The 21,264-nt window shown below is 41.7% G+C and overlaps 1 protein-coding gene across 1 annotated transcript; it reads right to left on the bottom strand.

The window, feature by feature from the left end:
- Window positions 1-1,639: 1,639 nt before the first annotated feature.
- On the bottom strand, window positions 1,640-19,511 carry ALKAL2 (ALK and LTK ligand 2). Its single transcript, XM_074947750.1, has 6 exons — window positions 19,401-19,511; window positions 17,504-17,833; window positions 14,804-14,857; window positions 14,602-14,682; window positions 13,047-13,112; window positions 1,640-2,294 (listed from the first exon to the last, which is right to left on the bottom strand). Exons 2-5 carry the CDS (start codon window positions 17,760-17,762, stop codon window positions 13,048-13,050), a joined length of 459 nt encoding a protein of 152 aa, XP_074803851.1. The 5' UTR covers window positions 17,763-17,833; window positions 19,401-19,511; the 3' UTR covers window positions 1,640-2,294; window position 13,047.
- Window positions 19,512-21,264: the final 1,753 nt, after the last annotated feature.

Raw genomic sequence — 21,264 nt, 5'->3', positions numbered from 1 at the left:
GAGATACCTAGCATAAGTGAACAGGATTATGGTATAGGCCAGTTTATGCTATATTACTGTTACAATATTTGTGCTTAATACATACTAATACGTATTCATGTGGTGTGGATAACACTTTATTAATATGACATAATATGCTAGCCAGCATACATACTTTTTGCTGGCCTAAAAATTAGCACTTATCATGGTGTCAGTGGTCATGATGTGGTTATATGTGCTTTGTGGGGGCACCAACCAATAACGCGCATATTTGGATCTTCAAACGGCCAGTTTTCAAAAGTTTAAGCATAACTGACTGGGAACATAAATTTAAGTGGGAAGTGTCAGTGGAGGTGGTGGATTCACTGTTGTTTGGAGCCTTGAAGAAAGATATTTTTCTGAAAGGTATGTTTGAAGTCAGTTTCTGGGAGAATTCAGGTTCAGGATGTCAGGCTAGCTAGTCATGGTGATGCCATCTGGCCTTGGAATCTGTGAATCTATGAATCTCCCTGTTGTTAATCTCCTTCCTTCATAGGCCTTGGGCAGAACAGGCTTGCTTACATTGTCTTCAGTTTGCTCATAACACTATTGCTCTGTATTTGAAAATGATTATAATCTAATCTCATGCAGCAGGGCTTCAATTTGTCACCTGCAGGGGGTCAGGAAGGAATTTCCCCCCCAAATCAGTTATCATGGGTAAAGGGGTCATCTTCCCCTGATGCATCAGATCTGCCACAGCTAGATGCAGGTTCCTAGTTAGGGTGGACATGCACTCTGATTTGGTACACACAATTTTCTGTCTTAGATGACTGGCTAGTGTGTCTTCCTCAGCTGCTTAGGGTGTAACTGATCACAAGAATTTCCCCAAAGTCAGTTCGGCAGGAACCTTGAATACTTTTTGTCATCCTTTGCAGCCTGGGGTATGGTTTACCTTCTAGGGTCATCTGAGCATATCTCTCCTAATCAGTTTTCTGGCATGGCATTGGTGGCACCTTGGTATCTCCTATTCACTGCCTGTGGCACACATTAGTTTAGTCTCCTGAGGACTAAAATACTTTGGTTTAATTGACTTTGTTGGGCTCAACATAGGGTATTTGGATGGAATTTAATAGTGTGAGGTATGCAGGAGGTCAGACAAGATGATCTAAAGGTCCTTTCTGGCCTTAAACTCTATGAAACTATGAAAATCTTAGCCCCAGTTACTTGTATCATGCTCAAAGGTTTTATACCATACAGTCTAATATGATTTAAAGGACTTGTGTAAAATAGATGGTTATTTGAAAGAAAGCTTAAGTGTCAAAACTTGTGTGTCTGGAGCGCATTTATTAGAAATGCTCCATAGTGCGTGGTTTTTGGTTTGGGTTTTTTGGTCATAAATAAAATGACACATGCACCAGATGTGTTGGGTAGGTGATTTTAAAGAAAAGTGAAATTCATAGTGAGACCTCCTGATGCAGTCTTCGTTTAACCTTTTCACAGGTTACGCTCTTGATATAATTTTGTATTGGATTTTAATATAATTTACAGATTATTTTGCTCTAAAACATCATGAGTAACCACATGAAATCCATTCATTTGTGAAAACCATTGTTCTAAAGGGACATTTAAAGAATACACATTGAAGATCATGTAATATATCAAACACTTTATTACTTATGTTTGTTATTTACAGTATTTACATATTGCACGTTAGCTGGAATGTTTACACATTTATTGAACAGAAAACTAATGGCATATTGTTTGTGTGTGTATGCAAAATCCACACTCCTCTGTCTCGAGAAAACATGTTCACTTGGAATTGTGTTTTGTATTTGTCATGCAATTTGTAACTTGTACTCCAAGGGTACAATGTGACCCTCCAACATGTTTGTTTTATCCAAAATCTCTTTTAATTGCATAAGCATGAAGAATATCAAGTGAAAACCACTGCTGTGGAGTAGATTCATTAAGAGTTCTGGGTATATAAACAAACATCCCTCCAAGTCTCAGAATTCAGCAACAGAACATTAATTTCTGGCTGAAGGGTACATGTTCATGTAATTTTTGGCAGCACTACACATCAAATGTGGAGTGTACTTTTAAGTATGGAGCAGTAAGTACTACTGGCAGTTATACTACTGTAAAGAATGTAGATCTGCAAACTGTTGAAAACATACAAAACACGTTAAGAATTATGGGAAATAGTCTGTCAATTTGCAAAAATAAACCCTATTGTTCACAATGGAATATGTTATAAAGGTATTAAGTTCTATTTCCCTGTTGGTTTCCAAGGCACTTCTCCTGGTTCTTGGTGTGTCTTTTCTGTATGGTGATATCTGTTGTGTTTAAAAAAAAAAAAAAGAGAAGGAAAAAAAAAGAATAGTTGCCTTTTATCATTTTTATATTTTAATTCAGCTGTTTAAAATGCATCTGGCAGATTGAATAGAGTTAGTAAATAAAGATTTTTGCAACAACTGTCTCTGGAAAATCTGGTAGTACATTTCTTGTTCTGTTCATATTGCACTACTCACTAACGAAACCTTACAGATTAGTGTTTTGGAAAAGCGTCCTTCTTTGTGCTATTCCTATCTCTTTGATGCTCTATGCCTGGAAAACAGATTTTGAAAGCTACAAAATTCCACTGTTTTAAATATTTAATACTTTAAGCTTAGTTTTTCAGAATAAATCAATTTCTAAATGCAGTAGTGAAATCAAAATCTGAGTACATATCAACAATGCTATTAACGTTCTGTCATTTTTGTAGTCTTAAAATCTCACTAACAATTTAGTATTGGCATAAGGTCTGCACACATATCCAATGGCAGGATCAGGATTGAGGAGCCCAGGCATACTCCCATTGAGGCAAAAACTAACAGTAAAATTATTTAAGTACAGCAGAAGCAGGAAGCCTGCCAAGCAGGCAGTAGGACCACTAATCGACAGAGATGTTAAAGGGAGCATTCAATACACGGCCACTGCAGAAAAGCTAAATTAACTCTTTACATCGGTCTTCACTGCAGCAGATGTGGGGGGAGACGCCCAAAAAGAATAGCTCTGGTGTGGGTAGCAAATCTGAAGTACCGTCCCAAATTGTGTTAGTAGGAAAGGTTTTAGAACACATTGATCGACTAAACTATAAGTCACCAGGACCAAATGGTATTCACCCAAGAGTTCTGAAGGAACTCAAATATGAAATTGCAGAACTAGGAACAAGCTTACTGATATCCACCTCTGTGCCCGGTGGCTAATGTAATGCTGGGCATCAGTGGAGATTATGGAAATTACAAACCAGTAAGCCTAACCTGTGTATCAGGCAAACTAGTAGAAACTATAATAAAGAACAGAATTATCAGAGACACAGATGAACATGATATTTTGTGGAAGAGTTATCACAACTTTTGTAAAGGGAAGTCATGCCACACCAATCTATTAGAATTATTTGAGGGAATCGACAAGCATGTGGATAAGCATGATCTAGTTTATATAGTGTGCTTGGATTTTCAGAAAGCCTTCGACAAGATATTTCAGGCTTTTAAAGAAATTAAAGTAGCCATGGGATAAGAGGGAAGTTTCTCACATGGATCAGTAACTGGTTGACATACAAAAGAAAGGGTAGAAATAAATGAATGGTCAGTTTTCACAAAAGAGAGGTGAACAGTAGGGTCCCCCAGAGTTCTGTAGTGTGACCTGTGCTGTTTATCATATTGATTAATGATCTGGAAAGGGGATGAACAGTGAAATAGCAAAGTTTGCAGACTATACAAAATTATTCAAGGTAGTTAAGTCCAAAGCAGACTGCGAGAAATTAGAGGGATCTCACAAAATTGGGTGACTGGGCAACAAAATATCAAATTCAGTGTTGATAAATGCAAAGTAGTGCATATTGAAAAAAATAATCCCAACTGTACATATATAGTAATGAGTTCTAAATTAGCTATTTCCAGCCAAGAAAGAGATTTTGGATAGTTCTCTGAAAACTTCTGCTCAATGCTCAACAGCAGTGAAAAATGTTAGGAACTATTGGGAAAGGCATAGAAAATAAGACAGAAAATATCCTAATGCCACTATATAAATCCATTGTATGCCCACAGCTTGAATAATGAGTGCATTTCTGGTCATCCTGTTTCAAAAAAGGTATATTCGAATTGGAAAAGAGACAGAGAAGGGCAACAGAGATGATCACGGGTATGGAACAGCTTCCATACGAGGAGACAACCCCATGTTCAGAGTGACCCAAAAACTCTGACTACCAAAAGCCAGGAGTGGAATACAGGGGTGGATCACTCCATAATTGCCCTGTTCTGTTACACTCCCCCTGAAGCTCTAATATGGGCCACTGTCAGAGATAGGATACTGGTCAAGATAGATCACTGAGTTAGTGTGGCAGCTCTTATGTTCTTATGATTAGGAGTTTTTTCACTCAGTTCAAAGAAAAGATCTGGAGATATGACAGCAAAAAATTTAGTATTGTTTTGAGACCTAGTATAGTCTGACTACAGTGGGACAACTCAAGTAGGAATTGTAACAGTGGGCCTTTTATTTGCTGGAAATCTACCACCCCCCCTCCCCCGAGCAAATTATAGAATGTTAGTATTAACCCTTCTCTGAACATCTGCTGAGAAGTAATGACTAGTATTGAATCATATTGAATCCTGGTAGCTGAATAATGTAGATATTACCTAATGGGCTAGAAATGTTAAGTCAAAAGTAGTTGAGATATGGAAGCTTATCAAAACACATTTATCTCTGAGTGATATTTATTTACCATCAGACTTAAAGTTATAATTATGCATAGCATTGTAACTACTGTGAAGTTCAGTATTATCTCCATGATGCAGCTTTGCAGGCAAAGCAACAGTATGCATTTTAATTTATTACAAAATGAGAGGTTCATAGAATATCAGGGTTGGAAGGGACCTCAGGAGGTCATCTAGTTCAACTCCCTGCTCAAAGCAGGACCCATCCCCAATTTTTGCCCCATATCCCTAAATGGCCCCCTCAAGGATTGAACTCACAACCCTAGGTTTAGCAGGCCAAAGCTCAAACCACTGAGCTATCCCTCCCCCACAAACTGGTTAACTGGTGTATTTTATTTTTCCATGTTCACAAGTTATTTTTATGTCTAATTTTAAGGGTCTAATATTTTAAAGCTTGTCTACACACAAACCAGGACCAAAATAATTAAATTACTTTTAATTCACATATTTTCATTATATTGGTACAAGTCTCTGTTGACACTCTTATTTTCAGTTGAGTATCCTATTTTGATGTTAAACTCAAGTCAGTAAAAAATTAACTTTGCATCAAAATAGCAGGATTGTAAACTTTTTGCAGCAATGGCTTTCATGTTCTGCATTTGTACACAGTGGAGTTCTGGTCCTTTACTGGGATTTTTAGGTGCTACCACAATACAAATAATTAATAAAACCCAATTTAGTTATTTTGGTTTCACTGTGTGTGTAGACAGGCCCTTCTAATTGAATGTGGCTTTTTCATTCTAAGTTATTTTCAGTGGCTCATAATCACTAGGAAAAAATTAGCTGAAAATGCATGCTGCTTCTAAACCCCAAAGTGATTTTTTTTTTTTTTTTTTGGTGAGGTTAAATTTTTTTTTTTCTAAGCATGAAAAAACTTTGTTTAATAAAATTGAGGCGTTTTGCATTGAGAACTCAGACAGGGGAATTTAAAATGTTTAACTTGGCATATAAATTGCTAATCAGGAATTTGTGCTTTGCTAAGTTTGAAAAATAGGAAATAGTGTATAGCACACACTTACTAATTTAAGTGTGCATTGTGATAGATATGCCATATCAGTTGGAGACCTTACTGAATTAAGTTTAGGTATGTTGGAGTCCATTATATTAAATGCAAATGTATTATTGTGGACTGGGATTGCATGGAATCTCTCTAGGAGGGAAAGTGTGATATGAGGCCTGGGATTTCAAAGAACTATACTGAAAATGTGCCAGACAAGAATGAACTATGGGATAAATGTAAAGTGGATTTCCTGGAGAATACCGAAAGCGAGGTTAATGCAAATTCCTTACATCTGGTTATGCAATAAGCTATCCTTTTTTGAAGTTACACCCTGAGGTCACTGTCTGCTAATTACTTGTTTCTGGAGACTGGAGATCAAAGGTCTTAACAGTATAAAGAAACAACTGAACTGCCCACCCTGGGTTCAGGTTTGGAATCTGAGACAGTTACGAACTTGTAACAACAGGGAGAACCCAGTTGTGGTGGGTTTTTGAAGGATTCATATCTACCAGAGCCTGAGGTTGGAATGGGGGTGACCTCTGGTAAACTTTTTAGCATGCATGTAGGTTATTTTTATTTTTTGGTAATACTTTCTCTGTAATGCTTTCACCTTAAGTGTGCTTGCTTAGAAAGAGCTGTGTGGTAATTTATAATTGCGGGCAATGCACTGGGCATAGCTTCCGGAGACAAAGCAAAGCACAGATGCTAGCCTTTTAAGCAGTCTGGCTTCCTGTGGATATCATAGTGTAGGCAGGGAACTGCAGCTTTAAAGAACCCCTGATCAGGAAAGAATGAGACGCGGCTCTCTGCCCAAGAGACGTGACTGCTAGGAGCTGGAAACCTTTAAGTGGGTGTCCTTAATGGACCACAGAGGGGGAAAATAGGTGCAGCTTCCTTGAAACTGATAGGTGTAGAGTGGGATTTTCAGACTTACATGTGTGTGTGTCTGGATATCTTATTAGACTTTGAGGATTTCAGATGCTCTGTGCTGAGGCACATCACACCTTCATTCCTGTTTCCCCTACCTTTTCAGAAACCCACTTAAGGGGCCAAAAATTGGCTAGTAGTTACCTTCCTCTGATATCCTAATGCTGCAAAATTCCCCACATCTTTGAAATTTTGAACTAGACTGCTGCAAGCAACTAAATACCTCAACTTTGCTGTAGACTAGGACTCGGCTGAGAGAACACTTAGGACTTCTGTACACTGACAGTGCTTACTGAACATGCTTTTTACTTTTTCTCCCATTGGCTTAAGTACTCCACCTCTTTGAGAGGCAGTAGCTATGTTGACTGGAGAAGCCCTCCCATTGACATAGCGCTTTCTACACCGCTGAGTGACATAGTTATACCGACATAAGTTTGTAATGTAGACCAGGGCTCAGTCTGTCATTCTGCTGGAGACCCTGAATGCCATTTGACTGCAAAATCAAATAGGCATGCTGGCACTGCCACTTTCATTTCATCCTTTATTTCCTTTTATATTACAAGAAACTATATTCAGCATGATGGTTAAGATTTAAGCAGCACAAAAATCAAGAAATTTAAAGTTATGCTGCTATAGTATCCTGTTATCCATCCAGCATGACCGACTACACAGAACCTGGTTCAGTGATGAGCTGACAGGTAAAATAGAATTGTAGGACATTAGAAGGCCCCAGTCTAATCAGCCTGACAGCTGCGGCACACAGTCTGTAGAATCCTATGCCACTGTAGGATTCCAGATTGCAACATTGGTCAGAAATCCTTATTTTCCACCTGTGAGTGCCTAGGAAACTACTTTTCTGTAGGATGAGGCTCTAACTACAGTGGTTCACACCTTGGAGGTAACAAAGCTGTAATGTTATACATGGTATTAACCAAGTAATGCCTAGCTAGTTGAGTGTCCAGTTCAAAGATCTGGTCCTCACCTACAAAGTCTAAATCATCTGGGGCATGTTACCTCAGCAGTTGTTTCCAAACAGCCCGTTTTGGTGGCTTATGTCCATGATACTGTATTTGACAGATCAGGGTACACCTTGCAGAAATAGGTGTCATAGGTATCTTGGCAGAGGGCCCATGGCTGTGAAACAAACTTACGCTGAAGTTTATGCAAAACAGGGCTTGTGTGAGTAGAGATGACTGACATTTAACTCTGTTCTGTTTGAGGCTTTGAATAAGAGGCTATATGGGGGGGGGGGGGGGTCCTGTGCTCATCAGCTGAAAGTAATTTCCAGTACATTTTTGTAAGAACCCCAGTACTGCTCTGATTTAGAAATTGTGAAATAATGACTAAAAAACACTACACACCCGTATTTCAGTTTTCCAATTTGTACATTTAAAAATCTCAAGTATTATGTTGCATTTCTAACAGCTCTGAATTGATAACTTTCATGAAGATAACCAAATGTTAACACATTAGATAAAAATTGTTATTAAAAGTTATCTTACACTCCGTGAGCTGTGCATCAAAAGAATACTATCATCATCCAGTTTTAAGATGCTGCTAAGAAGAATACTATATACCATCCTATGATGTTTATATACCATATGATTTAAGGTCTATTCTTGCCCTATTGAGCCTGCATCTTTAAGCAGGAAGTAGTGTTTCCCTTGCTTTAAAATGATCTTATTTTTCTTTGAAAACTATAGTTACTGTACCTCACTAGAAAAAATATTTCACTGGCTGATCATGATGCTTTCTTGTTACATGGTATTAAAGTTATTTTTTTCGCCTTAGTTAACTACTCCTAGATTCACTAATAGTTGGGACTTTTGATTTTTCTAATTTAAAGATGTATCAATTGCATTCTCTTGCTATGTTGTACATTTCAAGCATTTTTATTTCTTTACAGCTGCCATTTAAAAAAATCTTTAGTCCTATCAAATGGCTCGATGGAGAAAAAAAAAAAGTTTTAGATAAAGTATTACTATAACCTTATTCTCCATTTTTGTAGTAAATACTTGTTAATTATCTTTGTTTATGAAGATAATAGTTATAATAGCTAAGCAGTTAAAATAAAAAAAACAGAAGGGTGTAATATTCAGGGCTCATTGCATTGTGAAGTTCAGTAGATGTTAAGAAAATTAATTATGCTCTAAAAGGGAGATGGCTAATATGATATGCATGTTATGGTTTTACTATAGTCAAGTAGAAAAAGCAAGCCGTATACAAAATATTTAACAGGCCCCTGTCTCTGACATTGTGGCTCTACCCAGGGAATCGTATTTTTCACCCCAAAAGTAAGATCATAGTTGCGTGTGGGGAAATCCCTGATTGCATGTGCACCTATCAAGCCACATGCAAGTTGTGGAGCTGGATGGGAAACTCACAGGCACAAAGGAGTGGTGCATACTGAAGAGCTAGAAATCCAGCCAAAAATTAAGCCTAAAGATAACACTTAATGTCAGGCTATTCTGCTTCATAATGAATAGCAATCAGACACCAGCCAAGATTTTCAAAAGTGTTTGGGGTGCCACAATTTTAAGATTCTTCACCTGACACCTTAAAGGGACCTGATTTTCAGAGGATGGATGACGTACACTTTCTGATAATTGGACCCTTTTAAGGTGTCTCAGTTTGGGCACCCAAAATCACTAGTCACTTCTGAAAATCTTAACAGTCTCCAAAATTCACAAGGAAGGATAGACAGCCAGTGGTGCAAGTGTCTAAGATAAACAGCTGAGCAAAGAACAAAGGAGACTATGTTCTCATTGAGGATGTGGTTAAGCCTTTTTGGCACCTGTAAATGAACTCCTACTGCTCGAGATTGATTTTTGTCGTTCTATGAACCTGATTGCAGAGAGGGATGTTAAGAATCTTTTGTTGAACCTGAGAGCACACAGCCTAACTTGTGCTGGGTTTGCTAGTGAATATCCACCTTTGTTCAAGACTGTATTATGCAGAAATTGTACATAATGTTAAGTATTGTCACTGAAACAATTGTTTAAATGCTGTCTTTGTGTCTACTGATTTTATCTCCCTCCTGGAATCTGAAGCCTCCTGCCTACCTTGAAGTTGTGATAATCCCGAACATGTTGTGAGTAGAAATCCAAAACAAATCTAACCTTTTTCCAAAATAATCTCAAAACATGGACCTATGTCCATGCATCTCCAAAGCAAATAAGCAAGAGCTACCTGCCAGCTTTCCAAACAGTCACTAGCATTAATACATCCAAAGCCTGCTGCCAGGAAGGGATGAGTGAAATAAAAGTGGGAACTACTGAGCAAGACAGAAAGTACCAAAAATAGGGATAATGAAACTTGACTTTTCTTTGTAAAGCACTGTGACATCTACTAATAAAAAGCACCAGGTAATATAGTAATCCCTAGCTCTTACTGTTTTGACTTGTATAAACAAAATACTCCAGACATGGAAATTGAAAATGTCATTTAATTAGTTTGGACCATGGGTATTTTCATGCTGAATCAGACCAGTGGTTCTTCTATCAGTGTCCTGTCTCTGACAGGTGCCAGTACCAGATTCTTCAGAGGAATATGCAAGAAGCCCTGCACTTATGGAACAGCCAGCCCCCATGAAGAGTTTGTTTCTATCTCCCACTAGGTAGAGGTGCCCAAAAGCATGATTTAAAGATAACTAAGAATTTACAGTGCAGTCATATTAAACTTGTGGAATAAAAAGGTGTATTCATTATCCATAGCGGGATGTGAGTGCAGGCAGGCAACCACTCCCCACCACTGAGAACAACAGAGCCTCTTTTAAAATTGAAGAAAAATATATTGTAGATCTCAAAGTTCTCCTGAATTTTCATAATTTGTCCTCTTATCCTCAGGCCCTAATTCAGGAAAGCATTGAGCATGAGTTGAAAGTTAAGCACATGCTTAAGTGCTTTGCTAGAATGGGCCCTCCAAGTGTATGGTTCATTCGTTTCCAAATATGTGATCACTGCCTATACACCACTACTTAAGCTAGCATGGCAATAACGAATGAGGAAAGGCAGCCATGTATCGCTGTGCACTTTTATTAAGAATACATCCATGAATTTTGTCTTAAATTTAGGATGCAGTATGAAATGGGGGGGGGAAGGGAATTTGGAGTATAAATTGTGAGGGAAAGTGAAAGTATACATGAAACATGTCTCATAATGTCGCAAAATATTCCAAAGATCTATCATCATTATAACTACTATGAATTTAGAGCCAAATTCCACTCTCTTTTAGACCCATGTAAATCTGGAATAATTCCACATAAGTAACTGCTTTAGAGTGGTAGAACAAAGCAAAACTTTGTTCCTGATGTTCAATGTTTGTCTTAACTCTCTTGATTTACTAGTAGCTACCAAGATGACAGCAAAAGCAAGATGTGTTTACATTCTATTATCTTGTATATCAGCTGTTTATTCTGATTATTAGAGCTTTATTATTAGCTAAATTATCTTAAGTATATGATATGGGTTTTACAGTTTGGTATCTATATGTATTTAATTGGCATTATGTTGCAAAATTTTGAATATCTCTTAAAAGTACCCAGAATGCTGGCTCCAGCAGAAATTATCCACAACCTGCACAGAGATGGGTTTGATGGGCTTGTGTAAAAGAGCAAGAGAACGATCTTCCTCAGAGCTCCTTCTGGGGAGCTGATGGGACATGATGACAGCCCCACCATGCTTTTCCACAGGAGGAGGTATCTTACATGGAAAAGTTGAACTGTGCGGCAGTTTCAATGTATTATCTCTATGGGGAAGAATGGTCCTCTATAGATCTTCCAAGTTTGCTAGTGAAATCTGTCATCACAGGTGCCTCAATATTTATAATCAGTCCTCCTTCCCACTAAAGCAAATCACTCAAGAATTATGCTGCTATCAGTGACAACCCAACAGAGGTTGTGCCTTATGTCCCATTCTTAGGAGAGTATGAGCCCCTGGCATTATGGATTTTCTAATAGAAACTCTCCAAGTTTCAGAGTGGACAAGTGCCCCTGAAAGAAGCTGTCCCTTCTCACCCTGAAAACTCATAAAATGCCAATGGGAGGTGTTGATGCAGAGAGACTTTCAGGGAAAGGGGAAAAGAAATAATGCATTTTAGGATGTGCTCCCCCATCTATGCTTACTGGCAGGTATTTGTTGCAGTACCGTTCCATCTATGTCTTGCAGTAGAAAGTATGGATGATAGGTGCCAACTAGCTCCCTGAATTGCACAATTCACTACCTTAGAACTGCAGAGTTCCCTTACCTAGAACAAGGAATTTACCTCACATACCCAACATCAGTCTCATGAGCCTAAGTGCCATATGCAATAGGTTCTGTGATTTCTTCCTTAACCAGGCAAGATCTGGATCATGGAGTTGCCTCTGTGACTACATTACTAAGGGTAAATGAAGCTTTCAGAAAAGGGGGCACTTCTCCAGCTATAGGACCTCAGGAACCTACAGACCTGATTTGTGGCTGGTTTGGTTTACTTGTAAAGCTATCTCTTGTATGAACAGAAAAATAGGGAAGAAAGTGAGAGAGGCAAGAAACATGAGGAAAGATTTGGGCTTAATTTGAAGTCCTAATTCTGACCTGCAACCTTCATTTAGTGACATTATATTAATAAATATCCAGGGAAAACTAAAATATAGAATTTATTAAAACCTCATTTAAAAATTCTCAAATCACATACAACTGTATTTTTGTCTCAGCTGACGGGGGACAGGACATGGACTAGTCTTTGTGTACAAGATGTCAACTCCTAGAGGTATAGATATTTTGGGAGGACATTCTTCCTTTTGTGCACTGAAATTCCCATTCTCTCTAAAAAGAGTTAAGAATGTGCATCAAGAAAAAATAACCCCTTGGAGTAGAAGTTGAACATAATGGAAATCCAAAGAAATCTGAGTAACATACATATTGGGGTTTTTTAATGTTATAAGTACATGGTAACTGAATTATTCTAAAAATACCAATGACATCTATGGTTTAAAAACTTGCATATGTATAGTTATGTATATATTAATCCATATTAAAATGTACCTAATACATTTAAAGCTGTGCATGTGAAAGGGCAGCCAGTGCCAATACACACAATTGTACATTGAGTCCACTTGAAAAAAATCAGCTATGGCTGCTGTGTTTTGTTCTATAAAAGCAAGGTCACTATCTGCTAACTGCATACTGCTACCAATAATTCACAGCTGATGTCTGTGGGTCTTTATAATGCTTTCCAGTAGGGGGTACCCTTTATTTATGGCCAGTATTTTCCCAGATTAAGATAGTTATGTCACATGCTCTGAAAAGGGAATACCTTAGCCAAAGGAAGATTGTTTTTACACTCATGAATTTTTTATGTCCACAATGCAAAATCAACGGCATTGCTATGCAGTAGAATGTTATTACCTCTCTCAAAAAGCTTACCTTATCCTTCCATGCACATTGGACTTACTGCCAACCGAGTAAGAAGCCTGGCACATCTTTTATAGTCTGCCATGAAAAAAATCATAAATACAATAACTTAATGACACTGCTAAAATCACTGATTTTGGTTTCAAAAAATAAAATAAAATTGATAGAGGTGCTGTGCAAATTATCATAATTAACTTTAGTAAGTACTTTAATTTAAAGACTTAGGTTATAACAGGGTAGACCTTGGCCCCATATGCTTAAGAATTACCGTTCAAATATTAGATGCCTAATTGCTGTGCATTTTCTTTGCAAATTCTTTGGTTCTGTGCACAAACAGCAAAATTGTGCATGCAGACAGCTTGTGTGTATGAATATATGGCCAGTTATACATCTAACTAGCTATGGTGTGCACAAGTACTGGATCTGAAGCTGCAATCATGGCATTTGATTGTGCAAATTAAGTGTTTGAAATGGCACTGTCCCATCATTGAAATGGAGCTCTCAGTGAACTAATACTAAGATAAATAATAGTGCAGTCCTCCAACTAACTGTCCTTCTCGAACAATTGAGGAACAGAGCAATAGAGTCTTGGAGGCTCAGATCTTCAAAGGTATCTAACTCTTATTGAAATGTATAGAAGTTAGGTGTCTAAATATCTTTGAGTTCATAGAATTAAAAGAAAAGACTAGTTACATCTTGTTTCCTCCGGCAGTATAGGATAGTTCCCTGCAATATATTCTTTAGATCTTTGCATAGTCTTGTTACACAGATAACAAGTGGTGGTGTTCTAATGAGTAAAACTGAAGCAGTCACGGTAGAAAATGTTTCATACCTACAAAGTTCAGTCAAGTGATCTGTTTTGTGTACAGTACAATCTGTGCAGTGCAGATGGAAAAGGAATTATTCAAAGATTGCTCACGTGCTCAGTTAAAGACCTCCTGCAGTCCTACAGCTAGCAGCCTGGGTTACAGTTCAAGTGTCAGTAGTTCTTGATATATAAAGCCTGCCCTTTAAAATCTATGATACTACCAAACCACACAAAGCACGAGGAAATGTACTGGAGGAAGGCAAGAGGGTTTCAAAGATGCCATTGAGGGCATAATTGGAAGAACATGAAGTTGCCAAAATGTAACATGCCATAATTTGTCTGTAGGGTATGTGTTACAAGTGATGATGCATGAAAAGGAAATAGCCCCACTTGGCGTTCAGATCCCAGGTTAAGTTTGCAGCACTAGCAATTAATTTTTTTCTGGTAAACTGAGTGCACTTGATTTGGAGACATCAAGGGACAATAAACCTGGAATCCTAGAAAGCAGTTTTAACCATCATTTTACACAGTATATCCACTGGAAATTCTGTGCCTCAATTTCCTCATCTCTAAACTGAGAATGATAATACTTACCTCACAGGCAGGAGGTGAAGATCAATAAATATCTATAAAGCACTCTGAACCCTTTAAGTGAAAGGCAGTGTATAGTTGCACAGTATTGCCACTATTATCTCCTGTAGCCACCCCAATTAATAGCTTTCTGTTTTTAAAAAGTTAGCTTTGGTTTATGGCACTTACAAGCTGGGATGGTGCAGTCTCTTGTATTGTGATAAAGCCGATGAAAGTGTTTACTGCATTTTGGACTAAAATAGAGAGGACCTGAAATACAGAAAAAGAACAACTCATGAGTCAACACAGCACAAAAGGCCTACCAGAAGGGAAGTGGGGCTTAGGTAGTATGTGTATGAAATGATGGATACAATGCAAAATCTAAATTTACCTGTTAAATGCTTTAAAAACTTGTCTTTCATCCTCAAATCTCGAGGAACTATTTCTGTTGGGGGGAAAAAAAAGTAGTAATTATACTCCACTGCAAATATACTTGTCCAGGATGGTAGGGCAACCACAGGCGATGCCAAAATTTTGCTCAGCTGAGACTCAAAATAATCGTTTACTAGGAGATTGAGAGCCATAAAGTGGAACAAGTTGCAGCTACCTTTATCTTTCATATAGAGAGACGGCTAAAAGGACTATGGAGCATTACAATGCTGGGACTGTTAGTGTCCAGCAGCCCCACCACAATAACATTAAAAATGAGAGTAAGCATGAGTCACTGTCATTGTAGGGCTCTGTGGGCCACATTTTGGCTACCCCTTATCTAGGTCTTTAAGATCTTTAAGATCACTGGTGCTTAGAAACTGTGCAGACTCTACCAGGGGTAAAGGTTCAAAGACACACCAGGGAATGGTCTCTGGGCTGCTCTGTGGCTGTCTATGCAACATTCTCCGACGAGCACCTGCACGGTTTTGTCACACAGGCAAGTTTTGACAAGCACTATCTGAAATAACTATTGTGAACGTGAGATTGAATTGTTATATTTACAGGAAATCTAGAAACAGTCCTTGTTTTATCTCTAGCATTAAATAAAATTCACAGGAAAGGAATATAAAAAACAAAATGCTTTTCCCCACTCTTGTGGTTTGCTTCTCTGGATTTTGTGTTCAGCAGATGCCAAAATGAAACTGGTTTACTGAAATCCATGTTAGCATCAACCCTTGTTTGTGTCTTGTTGATTTACAGTTATCTTTGATTGCTTTCAGTTACTGACTCTATGCTGACAGCTTAGTGTTGATTGCATATGATACTGTACTTTATTTATTTGACCATAAATGCCTACACAGCCTTTTCATTCCCCAGGCACCTCTTATCACATTTAAAGCAGAGAACATTTCCACCCAGATCTGATTCACTGGTGAGCTTAGAAATTTCTCAAAAGTCATTCTTCGTTTACTTCTAACTTTAGTCAGTCTGAGTAAAATTTACCATATCATATTTGACCTAATTGTGTCATGACAAGCATTAAAAGCTTACATGCTTCTCTCAGAAGTTTCCCATGGGACAGACGCGCTGGGAAAGCGATGCTAAGACTGAAATAAAGGAGGGCTCCAAGCAATAGTTTCTTTTCAGTGGCAGCAGCTTTTCTGGGAATAAATTCCATTATAATAACAATAATAATAAAACATCCCTTTCAGGAGTCAATGACACTTGTACCAACTAGTCTGTTTCTGAAGTGATTTTCTCATTGAGCCATATTCATCAGTACATGGCAGATGCTTTGCACTGATTTGCTTATGCAGGATAGCCATAAACTCTTTTAACCCCCTTGTTAAACTGGGTTTACAGCTGGCTTTGCTTAACTACTCTGTGCAACTGTAGCAAGAGTGCACTGGTTACTTGGCCCATTAAGCTTGTACCATATGTTAAGAAAAAGGAACCAGTTCTTATTGTTCTGAGTTTATGGGGAACTGTTAGGTTGTTTTATTTAATATCTTCACTAATGATCTAGATTAGGGGCTAAAATCACATTTTTATGACAGTCATGACACCAAATTAAGAGCAGCTGTGAACACTTTGAGTACAAAGAAAAGATACAAAGGGGTCTAGAGACATCAAAAGAGATGGGTAGAAAATAACAAAATGAGATCCATCTCGGAAAGTGTAAATAGTGAAAAATAATCCCAAACCTAGATACTCAAGGGAAGAGGGAAATTGAGAGGCAGTAATTCTGTTTAGGAGAGATGGTGAACAACAAACTAGACATGAATTTACAATGCAATAGGGAAGCAAGAAAGGCCAATTCAATTTTGAGCTGCATGGATAGAAGCAGGATATCATGAAACAGGCATATAACTGTCCCTTCTCTACATCAGTCTGATGTGACTGCATCTGGGATATTACATACAATTCTGAAAAACCTTATTACCAGAAACAACACTGACTGGAGAGAGCTTGAAGAAAAGCAACTCAAATTATTAGAATGGTGTAGGGGCTGATTTAGGAGGAAAGAATTAAAATCTGCATGGGTTTTAGGAGGTTTTAGGCTGATTTAGAAGGAAAGAATTAAAATCTATGGTGGTGAGGGACAAATGATGAAATTGACAAATATTTGAAAGGTGCAAGTACCAAAAAGCTAAAGGAATGAATAAGGTTAGCAAAAAGGGGAATGACGCTGCCTAGCAGGAAAAAGTTCCAGGTGTGGGATCTATTAGGTTGTGGAATCGTCTCCCCAGGGAGATGGCAAGATGGTCAAATCCAGGGCCATTTAAAACTGTATAATCCACAAGACTCCAGGCCCTTGGACTAGATGACCTAGGATAAACAGGACTTTTCATCCCTGATTTTTTTACCCCAGTCCATCTCACTGTTCTTCTTTATAAATATAGAGTGTATAAAACCAAAACTCATGCAGGTCTGGCTTTGAACTTAATGCATTTCTGAAGTACATTAGACTGAAGTGAGAATGGAGTTCTACGCTGGGATTTTCAAAGCCAGTTTCTTGTGTAGGAATCCTCTGTATTTTTGAAGAAAGTCTGCAGATCTCCTGAGGGGGTTTGCACCTCCTATAAGAACTAGTACAGTGATGCCTGATTTCCCCTTCAAGGGGAGCAAAGTTGCCAGGAAAGGAAAGGAGCAGACTTACCAGCTCTCTGCTCGTCCTGGTACTCTCCATAATCAGCTACTTCTCTTCGGTCTAAAGTATAATCGTGGTTGGAGAAGTATTGCACCCCGTTGTCCTCTTCCATGTGGTACCTTTTCAGTTCCTGAATAATCTCCATGATGAGATTGAAGAGGCTTTGCCTGTCTTTTAGGTCTATGGAGTCAGTTCTCTCTTTGCAATAACCTGCTGACAACATTAAGAGCACCAGCACCAGCAGCACAGGAGACCTCAGTCCACTCATTGCAAGTCTGAACTGGAGAGTGAATGATCAGAGGAAAAGAAATGATCCACTTTGGGGGGACTCCTATTTCACTGAAAGAGAAAAATGGGGGTGGGGGAAGGGCGAGTCACGGGGGTGAAATCAGAAATACTACAGGGGAAGAGCAAAGAGGCTACTTTGCACATTATGTAATCAGGGTGCCTTGTTTCCTCCCTCCCACCACCTCCTTAGATTTTAAAATGGACCAGATTCCCAACTGGTGCAAATTGGCGGGGCTCAAGTGAAGTAAGAGGATTTGCACCAGTTGAGGAGATGGCCCAATCTGCCTTTTACTTGCCCTGCCAGCAGCAACTTTATTCTCGCCTGCAGTGCCGACTAGAGAGCCGCTCAGCCGCCCGAAAGCTACAGGAGTCAAAGTACTCCCATGCTTCCTTCACGTTTTAAACAGTCCAGCCAGTGCTGACTCCGAGGTGCCCAGGCAAGGGGGATTCGCACAGATCCAGATGAAAGGCATTCTTAAAAGTCACTGTAGCCTACACCGATGGAGAGAGCGAGGCTGCTGCATGGAGGAGCGCACTCCTAGGACTCCCCTGGCCCTTCCTATCCCACCCCCACTTCTTATCTCCAGCGTGGCAGCAGAGGGTAATCCCTGAGCGCTGAAACACAGCAGAGTAAATCCCGGCAGCGGGCAATTGTGTAACCATGCATCCGATGAAGTGAGCTGTAGCTCACCGAAAGCTCATGCTCAAATAAATTGGTTAGTCTCTAAGGTGCCACAAGTACTCCTTTTCTTTTTGCGAATACAGACTAACACGGCTGTTACTCTGAAACCTGTGTAAACAGAGGCGTCTGTCCGCCCAGCGAGAGGTAGCAGGGAACAGCCCGCTGCGGAAACTTTTCCAAAACTTGCACCTTAACACCCGCTCTGACTGCTACAGCCACAGGCGAGCGTTCATCGCCCAGCCAGTCCAAGCGCTGGCGTGAGTGAGGTTTAACCCCCCAGTCACCGCTTCCCACTACGCGGCTGCAGCAACACGGCGCTGGGGACCCATTGCCCAGAGAGGCAGCCTGCTCCCCAGGGGCTTGCAAACGAGCGGGCTGTGCCTGCTGCCCTGCCGGAGCCTGGGGACCCAGCGCAGTCCGTCCCTCCTGCCCTAGGGAAGTCGAGAAGTTCCTGCGCAGTCTCACCGCAAGGACCCGTGCACGAGTCTGCCCCAGCAGAGGGAAGGAGGGAGGGAAGGCACGTGGGAGCCCAGCGGCGCTCAGTCCCCTCCCGGCTCCTAAAGCACCCGGAGAGGGGAAGGCGCCAGCTTCCTCCTTGCCTCGCACCTGCCTTGCCTCTGTCGCGTAACCCTCCCCCCGCCGGCCGGCAGCAGCCCCGCGGCTGATCCCTGGCGCGCCCGGCTCTCCGGGTCTGAACTTCGCGGGAAGCGCTTGGCCCCGGCGCTGCCCCGCCAGCCCGGCACCGCCGTTACCTGTCTCTCCTTCCCCCGCGCTGGCCCGGGCCCGCCCTCGCTCGCTCCCCCCACGCAGGAGCAGCCCGTGGTGCCGGAGTTTCCTTGTTGCCCCCCGCCCCGTCCCGGTGCACAGGCTGCGTCCACAAGCTACCCCGTGGCGGCCAGTCCCGGCGCCGCCGCTTATAAAGGCTACGGGACATACACGAGGCGGCGGCTCCGGCAGATGGGATCGAGTCACTCGCAAGTGGGAGGAAAGCAACAAAAGTCCGCTTGGCAACCCGGCGAGCCCCCCCCTCCTCTTCCTCCTCCTCCCCCCGTGCAGGCTCGCTCGCTCCTCAGCTTCGCGCCGACGTAAGGAGCCGGTCCCGAGTGGGGCTGTGCCCCTGCCTTTAACGGGGAAAGCGCGGAGGCGCCTCTGAACTAGGCATCGGCGAGCCCAGTCCGCCGGCCCCCCTCGGACCCCGCGCCGCCGCCTGCGCGCCTTGGCTGTCACGCGGGGGGAAGCTGCGTGGTTGCCAGGAACTTTCTGTCCCTCTGTCCGTCCGTCCGTCCGTCTGGGGGGGGAGGGGGCGGAGCTGCGCGGCACCTCCGTCGGGAAGTCTGCGGTTATGTGGCCGCGGGAGCGTTGGGAAGGAGCCGGCATCTGCCTCCCTCAGTTATTCTTGTAAAGGGTAATTCTCCAGCGCTAGGAGCCGTGACTGGAAATCCCCCCCCCCCCCCCCCGCAGCCAGCCCAGGGAGCGAGGCGCCGCGATCCCGCGCGGACGCTGTCCCAAGCGGGGCCGGTCCAGCCCCCCCCCACGGCGGGGAGTGCCGCGGGGCAGAGAGCTTTCCCACTGCCCCCTTGAGACACCCAGCAAAACCCTGCCCCCTAAGTCTGACTCCTGCCAAATGAATACTCACCCACCCAGCCTCAAAAAAACGCACTAAAAGGGGGGCAGGGGCTGATGCTGAAACATGATCCAGCTGAACTTTTCTGTTTGCTTTTACTGCGTGGCTAAACCTCACCCTCGCAGCAGCGAACAGACACCTAGCCAGTCGGATCGAGCGGGGGGGGCGCATATTCTCCACGCAGGGGCGGGGACGCCACCCAGCCCCTGTGTGCCTCGATCGGTAGGTGAAGCTAGGAGCTGGAAAGCCAGAGCGGTCCCCTCGCCCTCTCCCCTTTTCCTGCTACACTTGTGTCAGGCAAGCCCTGAACACGGTGCCATCCCCTAGGCAGGCGCTGACAACAGCTACACGTAGTGGCAGCGAGTGTAATTAAGCTCCGGGGAGCGTTCTGTAGAGGGGGTGGTCCCGCTGCAAAGTGAAAGTGACTGGGAGGCCGAGGTGAAAGAAATGGAACGAGATCAACATCAGGGGCTGCAATTAAGCCGAGCCCTTCCTCCAGAAGCCATTCCCCCGAGCCTTCCTTTCTCTTGGGTGTACATTCCAGATTGTGCATGTAAACGTCTTCAGGGCGTGCGAAACTTTACAATAAAATTGTTACAATGGGTAGAGTACTGCTCTGCTGAAGCCCGGTGAACGTGCTTTCTATGCCTGAGTCTAGTTCGCGTCTTTGTATCCATGCGGTGTGTGTGAGCGAAAGAGAGTGTGTGAGGGAGAGAAAACTCCGTATTTGTGTAGGTGTGTATATAGCACTTTTCATCAGTACAGCTTAAAGCCCTTCACACACACACACACACACACACACACACACACACACCAGAGGGGATTTTCATTAAACCCTACAAGTAGTTTATATATAGGGTGACCCTAGACCCAGTTTGGTTGAGACAGTCCCTTTCTTAAGCCCAGTTCCAGCCTTCCTGACTTTTTTGCAAAAGTAGGCATTTGTCCCATTTGCTCTTGCCAACTTGATCAGTTGATCACAAGAGCAAATGCCCACTTGTGCCAAAAAAGTGGGGTGCGGAGGAATGTGTGGGGGAGCAGCAATGCCAGCCCTGTACAAGAGTGGAGGCAGGGCTTTGGTGGGGGGCAGACAGGGCTTGGATGAGCAGCGACAATCCCATCCCCATATCTACTCTAGTGACATCATCAGAGGATCCAACCACATCAGCCACACCA

The sequence above is a fragment of the Natator depressus genome, chromosome 3 (genome assembly GCF_965152275.1).
Source record: "Natator depressus isolate rNatDep1 chromosome 3, rNatDep2.hap1, whole genome shotgun sequence".
Classification (NCBI taxonomy): Eukaryota; Metazoa; Chordata; order Testudines; family Cheloniidae; genus Natator; species Natator depressus.
The sequence above is the reverse complement of the archived record's forward strand: the minus strand, read 5'-3'. Positions and strand labels throughout refer to the sequence as shown.

Bases quoted from the DNA above. Each gene is read 5' to 3' on its own strand.
- ALKAL2 (XM_074947750.1), bottom strand. From the start codon at position 17,762: ATGAGTGGACTGAGGTCTCCTGTGCTGCTGGTGCTGGTGCTCTTAATG. The intron at 14,683-14,803 runs GTAAATTTAGAT...TCTGTATTTCAG, and splicing joins GTTTTTAAAGCATTTAACAG to GTCCTCTCTATTTTAGTCCA. The intron at 13,113-14,601 runs GTAAGTGCCATA...TTTTCATGGCAG, and splicing joins AGACTGCACCATCCCAGCTT to ACTATAAAAGATGTGCCAGG.